The sequence below is a fragment of the Choloepus didactylus genome, chromosome 14, assembly GCF_015220235.1.
Source record: "Choloepus didactylus isolate mChoDid1 chromosome 14, mChoDid1.pri, whole genome shotgun sequence".
NCBI classification, from domain to species: domain Eukaryota; kingdom Metazoa; phylum Chordata; class Mammalia; order Pilosa; family Megalonychidae; genus Choloepus; species Choloepus didactylus.
Window position 1 is genome coordinate 10,755,868 of NC_051320.1, and position 16,091 is coordinate 10,771,958.

The following is a 16,091-nucleotide window of genomic DNA, read 5'->3' on the forward strand; positions in this document are numbered from 1 at the left end:
GGTCCGTTAGTTGGAATCTTATGTAGAACGAGTGGAAACCGGGTGAAGCTGATAGTACCCTTACCGCTTGCCTCGTGGATAATGCCGCACATACTCTCCCACATCGTGAGCAGCAACAGCTAAGACCTGGGGATCATCTGACACCTCCAGAAGCTTCGTCAAGATTCTGAAATTAATTCAAATCCAAGACAGATTAATTTCCAGATTTCTGTAGAGCACAACAGAATGCAGGTATAATGGAGATAATCTTCCTGTAAATAGATATTTATAAATATAATCATATTTTTCTACATCTCACTATTAAACATCAGTGAGCAGTTTTCAAACCTTTTAGGCCCATATAATGGGTTACTTTCAGATCTGCAATGTATATCACACAAATTCCCAAACACTAGGAACTAGAATGTTTTATTGCAATGTAAGACAACCAGTGAATCCTTGCTAATAATATTTTAAAGACAAATCATTTGAAACTGTTAGCACCTTTTGTCATTATTACAAACAATTAGCATGCTGAGGTCAACACAGTAGGCTAAGCAGAGCGCACAAACATCTCCCCCACTCTTGTTCCGAATCTCACAAAGACTGGAAGATTTGTTTTACAAATAGAATTAAAATCCACAACTGCATTTTGCAGACGGCTGTTGAAAGCAGACTTATGCTAGCCCAGAGTTTGCTCCAGAGGAGCTAAGCGAGGACAAAACGCCCCAAGAGCAACATTTTGAAGAATGCACGGGAGCTGAGAGAGGAGCTGGAATACAACCCGGGATTAGCAGATGCCAGCCACGTGCCTTCCCAGCTAACAGAGGTTTTTCAGGCGCCACTGGCCATCCTCCAGTGAAGGTACCCTATTGTTGATGCCTTACCTTGGACACTTTATGGCCTTAAGACTGTAACTGTGTAACCAAATAAACCCCCTTTATAAAAGCCAATCCATTTCTGGTGTTTGCAAAACGGCAGCATTAGCAAACTGGAACAACCACACACTACAAGATTCCACTCCCCTGAAATATCCAGAACAGACAAATCAATAGAGACAGAAAGTAGTTGCCAGGGGTGAGTTTGGGGAACTGGAGGATGACTGCTAAAGTGTATGGGGTCGCCTTTTTCAAGTGATGAAAATGTTCTAAACTGGATAGTGGCAATGGTTGCACAACTCTGTGAATATCCTGAAACTGAACTGAATGGTACAGCTGAAATGGGTGAATTATACGGTATGTGAATAAAGTCTCAATAAATCAACACCACTCGCCTCATGTAGAGGGCAGGAGGGTAGGGGCGAAGGCAGAGAAAGCAAACCAGAGACTCACCTGCCCACCTTTACACTCAAGCACCAGAAGGAGGGAAACTGATTTCCCTCCAGATTTCCAGGCAGAGATGTGTTTTTTGTTTGCTTGTTTGTTGTTGTTTTGCGTTTTGGAGCTCTTAGAGGTAAAGCTCCCTGGTTTGCTGAAGGTTGTACTATTACTGCCCCTCAGGAAGGTAAGGCCAGGGCACAGCTGAGGACAGCGGATGGCAGTGGTCCCTACGGGTGGGCTGGGATCCTGGGAACCCTCTTCCCAGCACCCTTTAGCTCTAGCTCATAGTGAGCCCTGCTGCATTCCTCATTCCTGGAGGCTGCAGTCCCCTCAGGCTGGCCCCGAACACCAGGGCCACCCCAGCTCCCCAGGGGACACACTGCCCAAGGGAGAGAGTTTTAAAAGCTGCAAAAGAAAAGCAATATGTTATGTACAAGGAAGCCTCGAAAAGATTAAGTTCTGTTTTTTCATCAGAAACCATAAAGTCAAGAAGGCAGTGAGGTGAAATATTTAAAGTGCTAAAAGAAACCAATTGCCAACCAAGAATTTTATATATAGCAAGACCATCTCTCAAAAATGAGAGTGAAATTAAGGTGTTCCCAAACAAACAAAAGGAGGAGTTCATACCACTAGATCTGCCTTAAAAGCAATGCTAAAGGAGTCCTTCAGACAGAAATGAAAAGACACTAGACAGTGGATCGAAGCAGCAAAAAGAAATAAAGGTAACCATTTCGGTAATTATACTTCTTACGGGTTCAAAAATGTAACTATATAAAATGTAATACTAACTATGGCTTTGGACATACAGTATGTAAGGATATAATAAGTATAACAAAAAACTGAGGAATGGAGGGATATAGGGACACTGTTTGTGTATGCCAACCAAATTAGTTGGTATCAAATAAAATGTGATTGTTATAGATATAGGATGTTAAATTTAAGCCCCATGGTAACCACAAAGAAAACACCTGAAAAGTGTCTACAGAGAGAAATGAGAATGGATTCAAAATGGTACATTACAAAAAAATCAAATAAATGTGAAAACAGGCACTAAGGGAAGAATTGAGGGGCAAAAAGAGTACAAGAAATACAAAGACAAAAGAGCAAAATGGCAGAGGAGGGTCCTACATTATCAGTAGTTACTTCAAAAGTAATGGAAAAAAATTCCCCAGTCAAAACACAGAGACTGGCAGACTAAACAAAACCAGGACCCCACTATATGCTGTTTATGAAAGAATCATGTTAAATTCAAGGATACAAGTAGGCTGAATGTGAAAGGATGGGAAAATACATATATATACCATGCAAACAGTAACCAAAAGACAGTTGAAGTAACTATAGTAATATGAGATAAAACAGAAAAAGCCAAAGTCCAAAAGAAAGTCGCTATATATTAATAAACCAATCAATTCAACAAAACATAATTTTAAATATATACATACCTTTAATCACAGAGCCCCAAAATATATGAAGCAAATACTGACAGTTTCAAAGGGAAAAATATAGGGTGCTATATTAATAGTCAGAGACTTCAATAACACCACTTTAAATAATGGATAGAATAGTAATGTTCAACAGAAAATCAATGAGGTAACAGAAAACCTGAATGATACTATAAGCCAACTAGTCCTGACAGATATATACAGAACACTTCATCCAATAGTAGTGGAGCCCACATTCTTCTCTAGTGCATATGAGTCATTCTTCATGAAAAAAAGTCACAAATACATACAGATTAAACAACTTGTTTTTAAACAATCAATGCGTCAAAGAAGAAATTGCAAGGAAAATTAGGAAATATCTTGAGGTAAGTGAAAACAAAAATACAGCATACCAAAACTTATGGGATATAGGAAAGGCAGTGCTAAGACGGAAACTTAGCGCTCTAAATGCTTATATTAGAAAAGAAGATCTCACATCAGAGGCCCAAACTCACAACTGGAGGATCTAGAAAAAGAAGAACAAACTAAACCCAAGGCAAGAAGAAAAAAGAAAATAAAGATTGGAGTGGGGACAGATGAAATAGAAAATTAAAAAAAAAAAAAAAAAAAAAAAAAAAATCAATGAAACCACAAGTCAGTTCTTTGAAAAGATCAATAAACTCAACTAACCTTTAGCTAGAGAGGACACAAATAACTAAAACCAGAAATGAAAAAAGAGAACATTACTACCAACTCCCAAAACCCCCCAAAAACAGATTAAAAGAGAATACTATGAACAACTGTACACCAACAAATTACATAACTTAGATGAAATGGACAAATTACTAGAAACACACAAACTATCTACAGTGACTCTGAAGAAATAGAAGATGTAACAGACCAATGACTAGTAGAGATTGAATCAGTCATCAGGACCAGATGGCTTCACTGGTGAATTTCACCAAACAATCCAAGACGAATTAAGGCCAATCTTGCTAAAACTCTTCCAACAAATTGAAGAAAAGGGAATATTCCCTAACTCATTCTCTAAAGCCAACATCACTCTCCTATCAATGCCAGATAAAGATACCACCAGAAAAGAAAATTACAGCCCAATATCTCTTATGGATATAGATGCAAAAATCCTCAGCAAATACTAGCAAACTGAATCCAACAACATATTAAAAGGATTATATACCATGATCAAGTGGGATTTATTCCAGGTGTTCAGGGTGGTTCAACATATGAAAATCAATTATTATAATACACACATTAACAGAACAATCCAAAATAAAGCTAGTAGAACTAATGAGCAAATTCAGCCAAATGGTAGGGGTACAAGATCAACACCCAAAACTCAGTAGTGTTTCTATATACTAGTAAGGAACAATCTGAAGAAGAAAATTTTTTAAATTCCATTTATAATAGCAACTAAAAAAAATCAAATATCTAGGAGTAAATCTAACCAAGGATGGAAAGGACTTGTCCACAAAAAACTACAAATCACTGCTAAAAGAAATCAAAGAAGACCTAAATAAACGGAAGGACAGTCTGTGCTCATGGATTGGAAGACTAAATGTTAAGATGTCAATTCTACCCAAAGTGTTTTACAGATTCAATACAATCCCGATCAAAATTCCAACAACCTAAAGAAAAGAAAAAAGAAAAGAAATTCCAACAACCTTCTTTGCATAAAAGGAAAAGCCAATCACCAAATTTATATGGAAGGGTAAGGGGCCCCAAATAGGCAAAGTCATCTTGAAAAAAAGAATTAAGTTAATGAACTTTCACTTCCAGAACTTGAAACATATTACAAAGCCAGCATGGTACTGGCACAAGGACAGACATACAGACCAATGAAATCGAATTGAGAGTTCAGAAATCAACCTTCACATATATGGCCAACTAATTTTTGACAAGGGTGCCAGGTCCACTCAATTGAGAAAAAATCGACTCTTCAATAAATGGTTCTGGGAAATCTGGATGTCCATAATCCAAAGAATGAAGGTGAACCCTTACCTCATACTCATATACAAAAATCAACTCAAAATGGAACAAAGAACTAATTATAAGAACCAGGACCATAAAACTCCTACAGAAAAATATAGGGAATATAGGGAAGCATCTTCAGGACTACATATTTAAAAAATTATATACCATTAAATGGTTATATAGTGGTTTCTTAGACTTTACACCCCAAGCATGAACAACAAAAGAAAAAAACAGATAAATGGGACCTCATAAAAATTAAAAACTTTTGGGCAAAGGACTTAATCAAGAAAGTAACACAACTTTCACAATGGGAGAAAATACCTGGAAACCACGTATCTGAAAAGGGTTTAACATTCAGAATATTTTTAAAAAGCTCATTAAAAAACTGGCAAAAGTCTTAAAAAGACACCCCTCCTACAAAGATATACAAATTGCCAGAAAGCTCATGAAAAGATGCTCAACATCATTAGCCATTAGGCAAATGAAAATCAAAACCACAATGAGATACCATTTCACACCCACTAGAATGGCTACCATTAAAAAGACAGAAAATTACAAGTGTCAGAGAGGAGATGGACAAATAGGAACACTCATTCACTGTTGGTGGCAATGTAAAACGGTGCAGCTGCTGTGGATGATGGTTTGGCAGTTCCTCAGAAAATTAAATATGGAATTACTGTATGACTGGGCAATACTACTTCTAGGCATATACCCAAAAGAACTGAAACCAGGAACTCGAACAGATGTTTACACACTGATGTTCCTAGCAGCATTATTCACAATTGTTAAAATATGGAAGCAATCAAACCGTCCATCAACTGATGAATGTATTAAAAAAAGATGTAGTATATACACACAATGGAATATCAGTCATTAAAAAGGTGAAGTTCTGATACGTGCTACTACATGCATGAACCTTGAAGATATCATGGTGTGTGAAACAGGCCAGACACAAATGGATAAATATCGTATGGTCTCACTGATATAAAATAATTAGAATAAGCAAATTCAGAGAGTCAGAAACTAGTATACAGGTGAACAAGGACCAGGGTGGAGGTAGGAAATAGGGAGTTAATGCTTAAATCATACAGAGTTTCTATTTGTGAGGATGGAAAAGTTTTGGTAACCCATGGTGGTAATGGTAGCATGTTGTGAACATAATTAATAGCACTGAAATATATTCTTGAATGTGGTTAAAAGGCGAAATTTTGGATTATATATATGTTAACACAATAAGAATCTTTTAGAAAAAGGAAAGAAAATCCATAGGACTGTATAACACAAACATGAACCCTAAGTTAAACCATGGAGTATAGCTAAATAGTACAATTACAAACATGTTCTTTCATCATTTCCAACAAATGTACCATACTAATGCAATATGTTAATAATAGAGTGTTATATGGGAACTCTGTATTTTATGCATGATTCTTCTATAAACCTACATCTCTAATAAAAAATAAAAGAATGTAACACATTGGACAACTCGTCAATATAAAACACATCTATGAAGTGACGTAAAGTAACATAAAAATGGAACACTCAACCTAAATTTGAGTAAGAATTTGTTAATTTTATTGTTGGCCCAGAGCATTACAGAATAAAAAATGCTAGAATTTCCCCAAGCTTTTAAAAACATATACTATTTTCCTGATCTTGAAATAACAGGTACAAAAAAAGTATAAAGAAAAAAATCCCTGTCCAAAAAGAAAAAAAAAAAACAAAAGAAAAACATTTTGAAAATATTTAGATGTATCTGCATACAAACCATTCATTTACAAAGCGGAAATCTTATTTTTGAAAAATCTTTTCTTACTTGAATCACAACATTGCTTATATTATTTGCATTATAGCAAATACCTAAAGATAACAAAACTCTGCTAACTTCACTTTCTTCAAATTTTGTCTGTCTCTATGAAGCTCACTTATATTCATTTCTGGATCACATTTACTTGGTCATATCTCCCAAGACCCTGGCTTAAGGTTTCTCTGCCTACCTTTTCCTATCTCAGCCAAATACCTAAATACCTATAAACAGGAAACACAAACACTGATAAAGAACTTTGTTGTCAATCAAGGCATCATTTCATTACCAAGTAGTTATACAACTTTCTATCTTCTGCATTAACTGGAAAAATCAGGATTTCCAAGTAATAGGGGAGAAAGAAAAGAACATTTATTATATACATGCATGTTCCAAACTCTGCAAATATATTCCTCCCACCAACCCATAAGGGAGGAAATGAGGCTCGGAAAAGTTAAGTAATTTGCCTAAGACACACAGCAATTGTTGAAACTGGGATGTGAAATTACTAGCCGCTGTCCCCCGCAGCCCACAATACACAAGCAGACCCTGATGGCAGTTCTTTCAATACAAGCAAATAAAAACCTACTAAGATGAAGCAAGACACACATTCAAATTTCCGTCTATAATTTTAATAATATTATAACATACATATAAACATATATAACAAATTACGTTTCTCTTCTAAGAAGGTCAACTTGCAAATTATTCTAAAATTTAATTTAACTTAATTCAACTGAAACATCTTAAAAATTTCAAATGATTACACTGTGATGCTAATTATATTTTTGTTATATAAATATCTTAATTTTAGGAAACTGTGTTATGAAAGTATAAGCAAATGGTATTAAAAAGGGAGAAAAACCAATTAAAAGCATAACAGACTATTTGGTTCGAGTACTTTAAACTAGGGGTCGACAAATTACAGCCCAAAGTCTAAATCTGGCCTGTCACCTGTTTTTTGTGAATTAAGTTTCACTGAAATACCACCACGCTCATTAGTTCACTTATTGTTCATGGCTGTTTTGGTGCTTCAACACAGAGCTGAGTAGTTGTGACGGAGACTGACCAGCCCACAAAGCCTAGAATATTTACTCTTCGGCCCCCTACAGAAAGTCTGCCAACCCCTGCCTTAAACGGTATTCAGTGACCTAAGCCATTCTCCACAGGCTGAGACCTTTGCTACTCAAAGTATGGCTGAAAACTTACACCACTGGTATCCCCTGGACACTTATTAGAAATGCTGAATCTCAGTGCCCACCTATCTCCATTAAAGTTTGACAAGTATAGTCTTAGACTCAAAGTACATTAGAATTGGAAAGAATTACAGAGTACTTCTAGTCAAATCACCTACACAATACAGAAGCAATTTCAGCAGTATCCTTTAGGGCATTTAGCCTGCTGAATATCTTCAGCAACAACGAAAACACCTTTGTATTATCTGTAAATCTGCTGAGCATGTTTTCTATTTCTATATTCAAATCATCAGAAAATATGTTCAAAACAACAGGTCCAAAAAAGAGATTGTTGTGGGAAGCCAAGAGTGAACCTCCCTCCAAGTGTATCTGAATACATTTGATGACAGTGGATTCATCAGTCAGAAGCCAAATCTCCATAACCACATTCACCACAAGCCATGATTCTGACAAATCAACCAGTGGGATCAACACAGCAACGTATCACAGCTTTGAAGTCAGACCTAAATGTGAATTCTGACTCTGAAATGCTAGACATTCAGTCTTGGAAAGTGTCTACTCAAATCCACAAGAAAATTTACATTATTATTCTATTTAATAACTCACTAAATTTGCTCTTATTCTGTGCCACAACGCGTTCCTCAGTTTTATAAACTTGTTTGCTCCCTCAACTTTTGCTTTTCTCTTAACATCTCTATGGCTTCTCATATTGCAAAATATGTCCTTATTCAAAATATACTTACTTCAAAATTACAGCATGCAAAGCCACAAAGTATTTTCTAAATATATCTGTACTCACAAATGCTGCAGAAGAAACAAGCTTATATCATATACTTGCAGTTTAGAGTTACCTGGAAAATAGGGCATAGCCTGACGTAAGTGCTGTTCTCTGCAGACAAAAGGGCCAGCATGCACTATTACGTTAGCCTGCACAATAGATGCTATTACTACTATTTGCAATAACAGAATCAAATAAAGATTTTATCTGCAGCTAGTTCATCAGCTAGTGTGAAGGGCAGCACGAGTACACCCTCCTAGCAATCACCCTCATCCATACACACAAAGGAAAACTAAAATGCCACATGTCATTGTTTCTGATTATTCAGAAAAATCACGAAGGGCCATAAAAGATAAGGGTTTAATTTCAAGGAGTCATAAAAATTGAAACCTAATGCTGGAAAACAGAATGTGCACTTCATAAGGCTCTTTAGGTACAGCGTGATAAAGATGCATGTAATACTTTAATAATAATTTATAAAAGGCTCCCCTCCATTATGTTCAAGTTTTCCAGAGATGAAATTTGAAAAACATTAACAGAGCTCTTTTTGTTGTTATTCTTATTGTTAGAAACTCAAAGTAACACGACACTACAGAAAAGATAACCCACTCTTTCCCATTTACCTATTCTTCATCAGCCCTGAAAACATCTGTCAACCATTCACTTGGGTTTGCCATATTTTCTTTAAATATAAAGAACAATGTTGTATTTTTTGTAATACATAGGAAACAAAATCTAAACAATAGAGATATGTCAGCCTAAAGATATTCCATGGAACACATGTACCTATATCTTTGCTCCTTCTAGATACTTCACAAAAATGATAGTAAAAGGACCTCTTTTAAGGCACAAATCCACAAGGATGGACAACATAGGACATGAAACAGCAGCAGCAAAATACTGACATGGCAAATCAGATGGACAAATGTTAAAATAACTTGTAAAAAAACAAACACCATGCTGGCAGTGAGGGAATCTGAACAACACTCCAATTTACAACACAGAATTTATCATGGCAGTCTTTCTATAAACCAGCCACAAACTGTGGCTGCCAATATGACAGCCAATAGCCACAGGCAACCATTTAAAGTTAAACTGTTCAAAAATTAAAACAAAAATTCAGTTCCTCAGTCACACCAGCCAATTTCAAACGCTCCTTAGCCACAGGCTACTGTGTTGAGCGTGCAAATATAAAACATTTTCATCATCGCAGAAAGTTCTACTAAAGTTGCATTAGAAAGTGAAAAAAATCAAATGGCAATCTACAAGAACACCAAAAAAAATGAAACACATAGGAATCTAATAATAAACCTAATGAAAGATGTGCAAGACCTCTACATGACATTATCTGAAAAGAATACTAAATAAATAGAGGGTTATACCATATTCATGGATTAGAGACTTCAAATTGAAAAATATCCATTATCTCTCGATTGAAGTAGGTATTCAATCCCAAAGTCCCAATAGGAACGTTTAACTGACAAGCTCATTCCAGATTGTGTACAGAAATGCAGAGGGTCAAGAGAGTCAAGACAATTTTGAAGAACAACAAATTTAGAGTGCTCATACTACCAGATTCCAAGGTTTTCTTTTAAGTACAGCAATCAAAACAAAGTGATATTGGTGTAAGATATGCCATGGAATAGAGTAATGAATTTGGAGAGACACTCAGGTGGTAATACCTTTGGCTACGCAATTAGGCAATAAAAAGAAATAAAAGGCAACCAGGTTGGAAAGGAAGAAGTAAAACTATCTTTGCAGATGGCAATATATATATAGAAAATATACTCCATATATATAGAAAATTTTAAGGAAAACACTAAAAACTATTAGAATAAAAGTTCAACAAAGTAGCAGGATACAAGGTCGATCAAAAATAAATTTCTAAGTGTCGCGCGAGGGGCGAGGGGCGAGGGGCGTGGGGCGTGGGGCGGTGCTGCAGAGCCGAGGCCACTGCAAGCTCGACGCCCGGACTCTCGAGGGAAGCGCAGCGCGGCTGGAGCCGGCAGCCAGAGCAGCTCCGTGGCAGCCGCCGCCGTCCGTCGTCCACAGAGCCCACGGAACCAGCCACGGCGTTGTCGATGCCACTGAACCGGCTGAAAGAGGAGGACAAACAGCCCATCATCGAGCTCTTGGTCAAGGCTGGCAGTGATGGTGAGCCCAGAGGCTCTGCATGATTCTTGGGCTCAAACGCGTTGTTATTTAGTGTCACTACCACTGACCTGAAAAAGAAGCCTGCACACCTGCAGAACTTGGCTCCCGGGACCCACCCACCTTTTATGACTTTCAACAATGAAGTCAAAACGGATGTAAATAAGATTGAGGAATTTCTTGAAGAAGTCTTATGCCCTCCCAAGTAGTTACAGCTTCCGCCAAAACACCCAGAATCAAATACTGCTGGAATGGACATCTTTGCCAAATTCTCTGCATACATCAAGAATTCAAGGCCAGAGGCTAATGAAGCACTGGAGAGGGGTCTCTTGAAAACAATGCAGAAACTGGATGAATATCAGAATTCTCCCCTTCCTGATGAAATTGATAAGAATAGTATGGAGGATATTAAATTCTCCACACGTAAATTTCTGGATGGCAATGAAATGACATTAGCTGATTGTAACCTGCTGCCCAAACTGCACACTGTCAAGGTGGTGGCCAAAAAGTATCACAATTTTGATATCCCAAAAGGAATGACTGGCATCTGGAGATACTTAACTAATGCTTATGGTAGGGATGAGTTCACCAATACCTGTCCCAGTGACAAGGAGGTTGAAATAGCATATAGTGATGTAGCCAAAAGACTCACCAAGTAAATGGCACTCAGGAGAGAGATGTCTTCACATCTTTCCCCTAACAGAATATGCTTTTCCTAACAGACTGCTCCTCTTCCTATAAAGTAGAAATTTTATTTTGCATGAATATGCAGTTATTCAAGATTAGGATAAAGGATAGACAAGGTATAGTAGCTATCTTAAAATATACACTCCATAGCAGTATTACTGTAAAATTCTCTTACCCTGCCTACCTCCTCTCTCGGTATCCCCCTCTCCTCTAATTTGGAGACATTCCATCACAAACTTTTCAATGTAGAGGCGGTATGTCACCTCTCCGAGCCCTCACCATACACTGTGGATAGATGGCAGAATTCTCAAGTTACAGTGTTTAACTGTTAAAGTGGTAGCCATGACTTCATCAGTCTGCCCCCAACTGATGCATAACGCATGGTACAAGGAGTATTTACGTATTTTGGGAATTTTATAATAGTAAAAGTATATGAAAGGATTGCTACTGTATCAGAAATATTCTGTTTCAATTTAGACCATCCTGGATACGTGCTAAAGGATATTACCACCGACGAAGAGAGCCTTTTAGGAATAGCCACTACAGATTTTGCTACTTTGCTTTGTAGATGAATTTTTATTTTTATCTAATAGCATTTATCATTTATACCAGTTGTAACATCTGATACTATGTAGAAGCTGAAAGTTTAGAGGGAGGGGATGGAAGTCTCAAGAACTTCCTCAAGCATTTTATCCTTACGAGAGAAACCGATGAATACCTGATTATCTAAATCTATTATCTGTTATATGTAATTTGCCCAGTGCCATTCATTTGGAATATTATTGTTTTCTTCCAGTTTGTTTTTATTTTTAAAAGCTCCTTCTTTTTGGTAAACATAGGTCTATACCTTTGTAGATCTTTCAAGCAACACTACATAGACTAATATTTAGTTGATTTAGCTGTAGCAGTACAATGATTAGTAATGTAAACTAACACACAGAGATTAACCTAAGGAATGGGGGGGGGCTGTCAAAATATTAGGTAAAATTTTGTTTCTAAAGCACATTTAATGTAGATAATTTTTTAAAGAATGGATTATTCATCCTATATTAAGAGCAAGATAAAATACACAGATTATCAATCCCCACCCCCACCCCCCAAATTTATTGTAGAGGATCATTCACTCCTTTTGGACTGAAATACAGTGCTGTGGTCAGTGTGTGTTTACTTCAGTTTTGCCTAATCTCAATCAGTGTACTTCCATGAGTTAAGTTTTTGCTATAGCCATATTGAGAAATAGCACTCTGCATGAATTTTGTTTTTTGTTTTTTAAATTGAAGTCCTATACCAGGAATCATTTGTCTCTAACAAGGAAGGAGGAACTTACTGAAAATATAACAAAAGTTTGCTATTTATTCTTTTGTATTTTTTTAATGGGCTTTCTAAATACTATTCCAAAGACTAGGCTGTGACTAAAATACGTTTTTTGGTCATTTTTACACCTAACTTGTTTAAGAAGTGCTATTTCTCATAGGTTGTTTTTGAAAAATTTAACTATATTGCTGTAAAATGGCAATGTTTTCCTCCCTTTTATATGCAGCCATTTAATAAGCACTAGCTTTATGGAAGCAGCCAGACTTTTATTAAGCATACTCCATTTTTTACAAGTCAGTAATTTGGTATAGAAAATGACAGAAAAAGCTCCGTATTGTATTCACGTGGCTCAGGAAGATTCCTTTGTTTTTCCTTTCTTAAAATTCCTTATTGCTGATTACAGTTGCTGGCACACATCATTTTGTAATTAGATAATGGACAATGATTTATCCGGCTCCAGGAAAAGCACTATCAGGCACCTCGGGCAGATTATCTACTGAAGAATTACATTTCAATTGCTTCTGAGGGTAAAAGCGTTACATCTACCCCAGCACAGAGGCGGGAGTGATCACTTTTCACCTACTTTTTACACAGTGGCAACTGAGCATTCAGGTGATGTTCACCTCATGTTGAACCTTGCTGGATAACTTAAAAAAAGATTTGGGTGAAGGGGTGCCTGTTCTTTCTACTGAATGGTGGAGTAAGTGGTGCCAAGCGGAGGACTAATAGAGGAAAGAGCTACATTCTTCAAAATACACTGATGAAAAACACATTGTGAACTCAATTGTGAAGTATTTTCACGTCAGATATTTATTCTCATTGTCTTTTAAAGTCTTTATCTAGTGAGTACACTTGGCTGCCCAGCTGAATGACCAAGGAAGGCCTTTGTGCTCATTGTCACACTTGGTTGGTCTAGTGAGACCAACAAAGACAGACTTACTTTTCCTGGTAGAAAGACAGATTTTATTCCTTTACCTGGGAAGTTAGTAAAATGAATTTGAGATTGGCAAATGCACAGAAGCTAAGAAGAAGGATGATTCTGCAACATGCTTTTACCCCATGATATATTTGTGGAAAGATTATAGCATAAAAATCCCGGGAGATTTGGGACATAAAAGTTTTCACGTTGATTTTATGTAGTGTATGTTGGTGTAAAGGAAATCATCTGACAGCATTTCTACAACTACTCAATCATTTTCCCCTTTATTCCACTTCAATGAGGAGATGAGTATAAATGGGAAGTCTCACAACTTTCTAAGGAATTTTGAGAAATTTTTGTACTCGACAGGTGGAAAGCTCTGTGTTTCAGTTATCTTTTTTGAAAAAATGTAGATGCAGATTTTCTATACAGTTCTGTTTTCTGTTACTAGTATTGATAAATTTGTGGTAAAATTCAAATGAGATTTTATTTCTTGGTAACTTTGGCCTTCACAATTTATCTTTAAACCCTTGAGGAATGGGTAAGAGATTTCTGACATTCTTACACCAAGCTGATCCACTCGAATTTAGGCATTATTATTTTCTTTCTGTTAGGTTTTAAATCTCTCGAGAGATGCATGTAGAGAGCTTTCATTTCTGTGCATTAAAAAAATCCATCTAGAAAATATCTTCAGAGTTAGAAAGAGAGGAAAGAGGAATGTATTTTTTCATGCACATTTTGATGCACATTTCATTAAGTTTATTGATACAAACTTCCTACACTGGTTATAATCATTATTTGATTCAAAGAGAGGGAAGCATTCATTAATCATCTACTATATAGGCCTTTTTTATTCTGCCCTTTACAACTCATCAAGATTGGGGCCACCATAATTATATTTTTATCATGGAAAAAAATGTTCAATTCCCCAAGCCATAACGAATTGGAGTATTTTCTTTAGAACTGCTTGAAAAGGCAAATGAAAGCTTATTATAGAATGCTTGTATTTTGTTTTCTCTCTCTTGGAATTCATACACCAGTTTATTGTTGGCAGCTATTGTATTAAAAAAATAAAGTATATTTCCACTATCAAAAAAATAAATAAATTTCTATACACTTGCAATGAACAGCCTAAAATGAAGTTATGAAAACAATTCCGTTTACAATAGCATCAAAAAGAATACTTACAAATAAATTTAACAAAAGAAATGCAAAACTTATGCTCTGAAAACTATAAAACATGGTTGAAAGAAATTAAAGAGATCTAAATAAATGGGAAAATATACAGTGTTCACTAAGGTAGGAAGACTCAACATTGTTAAGATGGAAATACTTCCAAAATAGATTCAGATTCAATGCAATCCCTATCAGAACCCCAGCTGGCTTCTTTGTGGAAACTGACAAGGTGATTATGAAATTCATATGAAATTGCAAGGGACCCAGAATAGCTAAAACCTTTTTGTAAAAGAAGTAGAGGACTCACTGAGCAATATCAAAACTTCTTACAAAGCTACAGTAATCAAGACATTGTGGTACTTGTTAAGGATATACACACAGATTAATGGAACAGAATTGAAAATCCAACAATGAGCCCATATCAATTGACTTTCAATAAGATGATTCAATGGGGAAAGAACAGTGTTTTCAACAAATAGTGCTGGGAAATCTGGACATCCACATGCAAAAGCATAAAATTGGACACCTACCCTTCACCATATACATAAATATAAAAGCCAGAATTATAAAATTCTTAGGAGAACACATAGCAGTAAATCTTCATGACCTTGGATTTGTCACTGGATTCTCAGACATGACACCAAAAGCACAAACAACTAAAGGAAAAACAAATAAACTGGACATCACTCAAACTGAAAACTTCTGTGTTTCAAAGGACATCATTAAGAAAGTGAAAAGACAGCCCACAGAGTGAGAGAAAATATTTGCAATGAATAGATGTGACAAAAAACTCATGTTCAGAATACTATACAGAACTTCTATGAAATGAAAAAAAGACTTGAACAGACACCTCTGCCCCCACCCCCCAAAAAACAGCCAAATGTTTAAAAAGCATAATGAAAAGGTACTCAACATCTCATTAGTTAGCAAGAAAATGCAATTTGATTTAATCACAGAATACCTAAAATTTGAAAAAGTGACAAAAACAAGTGTTGGCAAGCACAAGGAACAACAGGAATGCAGCATATAAACTGAAATTAAAAACTTACTTCAAGAGCTCATAATTCTTCTCATTTAACCTTACAGCATTCTCTCTCCAAAATTTCTCAGATTTGTGCACAGGACTCCACTCCAACCTTCCAGATTTAAGTTCTGAACTGTATTCATCAAATGAGCTATAAAAATTTTTAAATAATTCAAAGTTTGTAAGAATCTGACAGTTCCTCCAAAATTAAAATATAACATCTTCATTGATGGCTTAATTACAAAGATTGTAGTCATTCTTTGTGCATTATTAACATCCTACCACTAAATAAAGTTTACTTAAACAGTTGAAATGATCTTTAATGGATCCG

The 16,091-nt window shown here is 36.1% G+C and overlaps 1 protein-coding gene and 1 pseudogene across 3 annotated transcripts in view; one reads left to right on the plus strand and one right to left on the minus strand.

The window, feature by feature from the left end:
• The window catches only part of ATP6V1H (ATPase H+ transporting V1 subunit H), a 160,532-nt gene that overhangs the window by 43,297 nt on the left and 101,144 nt on the right, over positions 1–16,091 (minus strand). For all 3 annotated transcript variants that reach the window (XM_037802660.1, XM_037802661.1, XM_037802659.1), the window contains 2 exons: positions 15,786–15,911; positions 65–166 (listed from right to left, as the gene is read on the minus strand). In XM_037802660.1, coding sequence (XP_037658588.1) covers positions 65–166; positions 15,786–15,911 — 228 coding nt within the window. The remainder of the gene's footprint in view (positions 1–64; positions 167–15,785; positions 15,912–16,091) is intronic.
• Positions 226–11,309, plus strand: LOC119509494 (annotated as a pseudogene).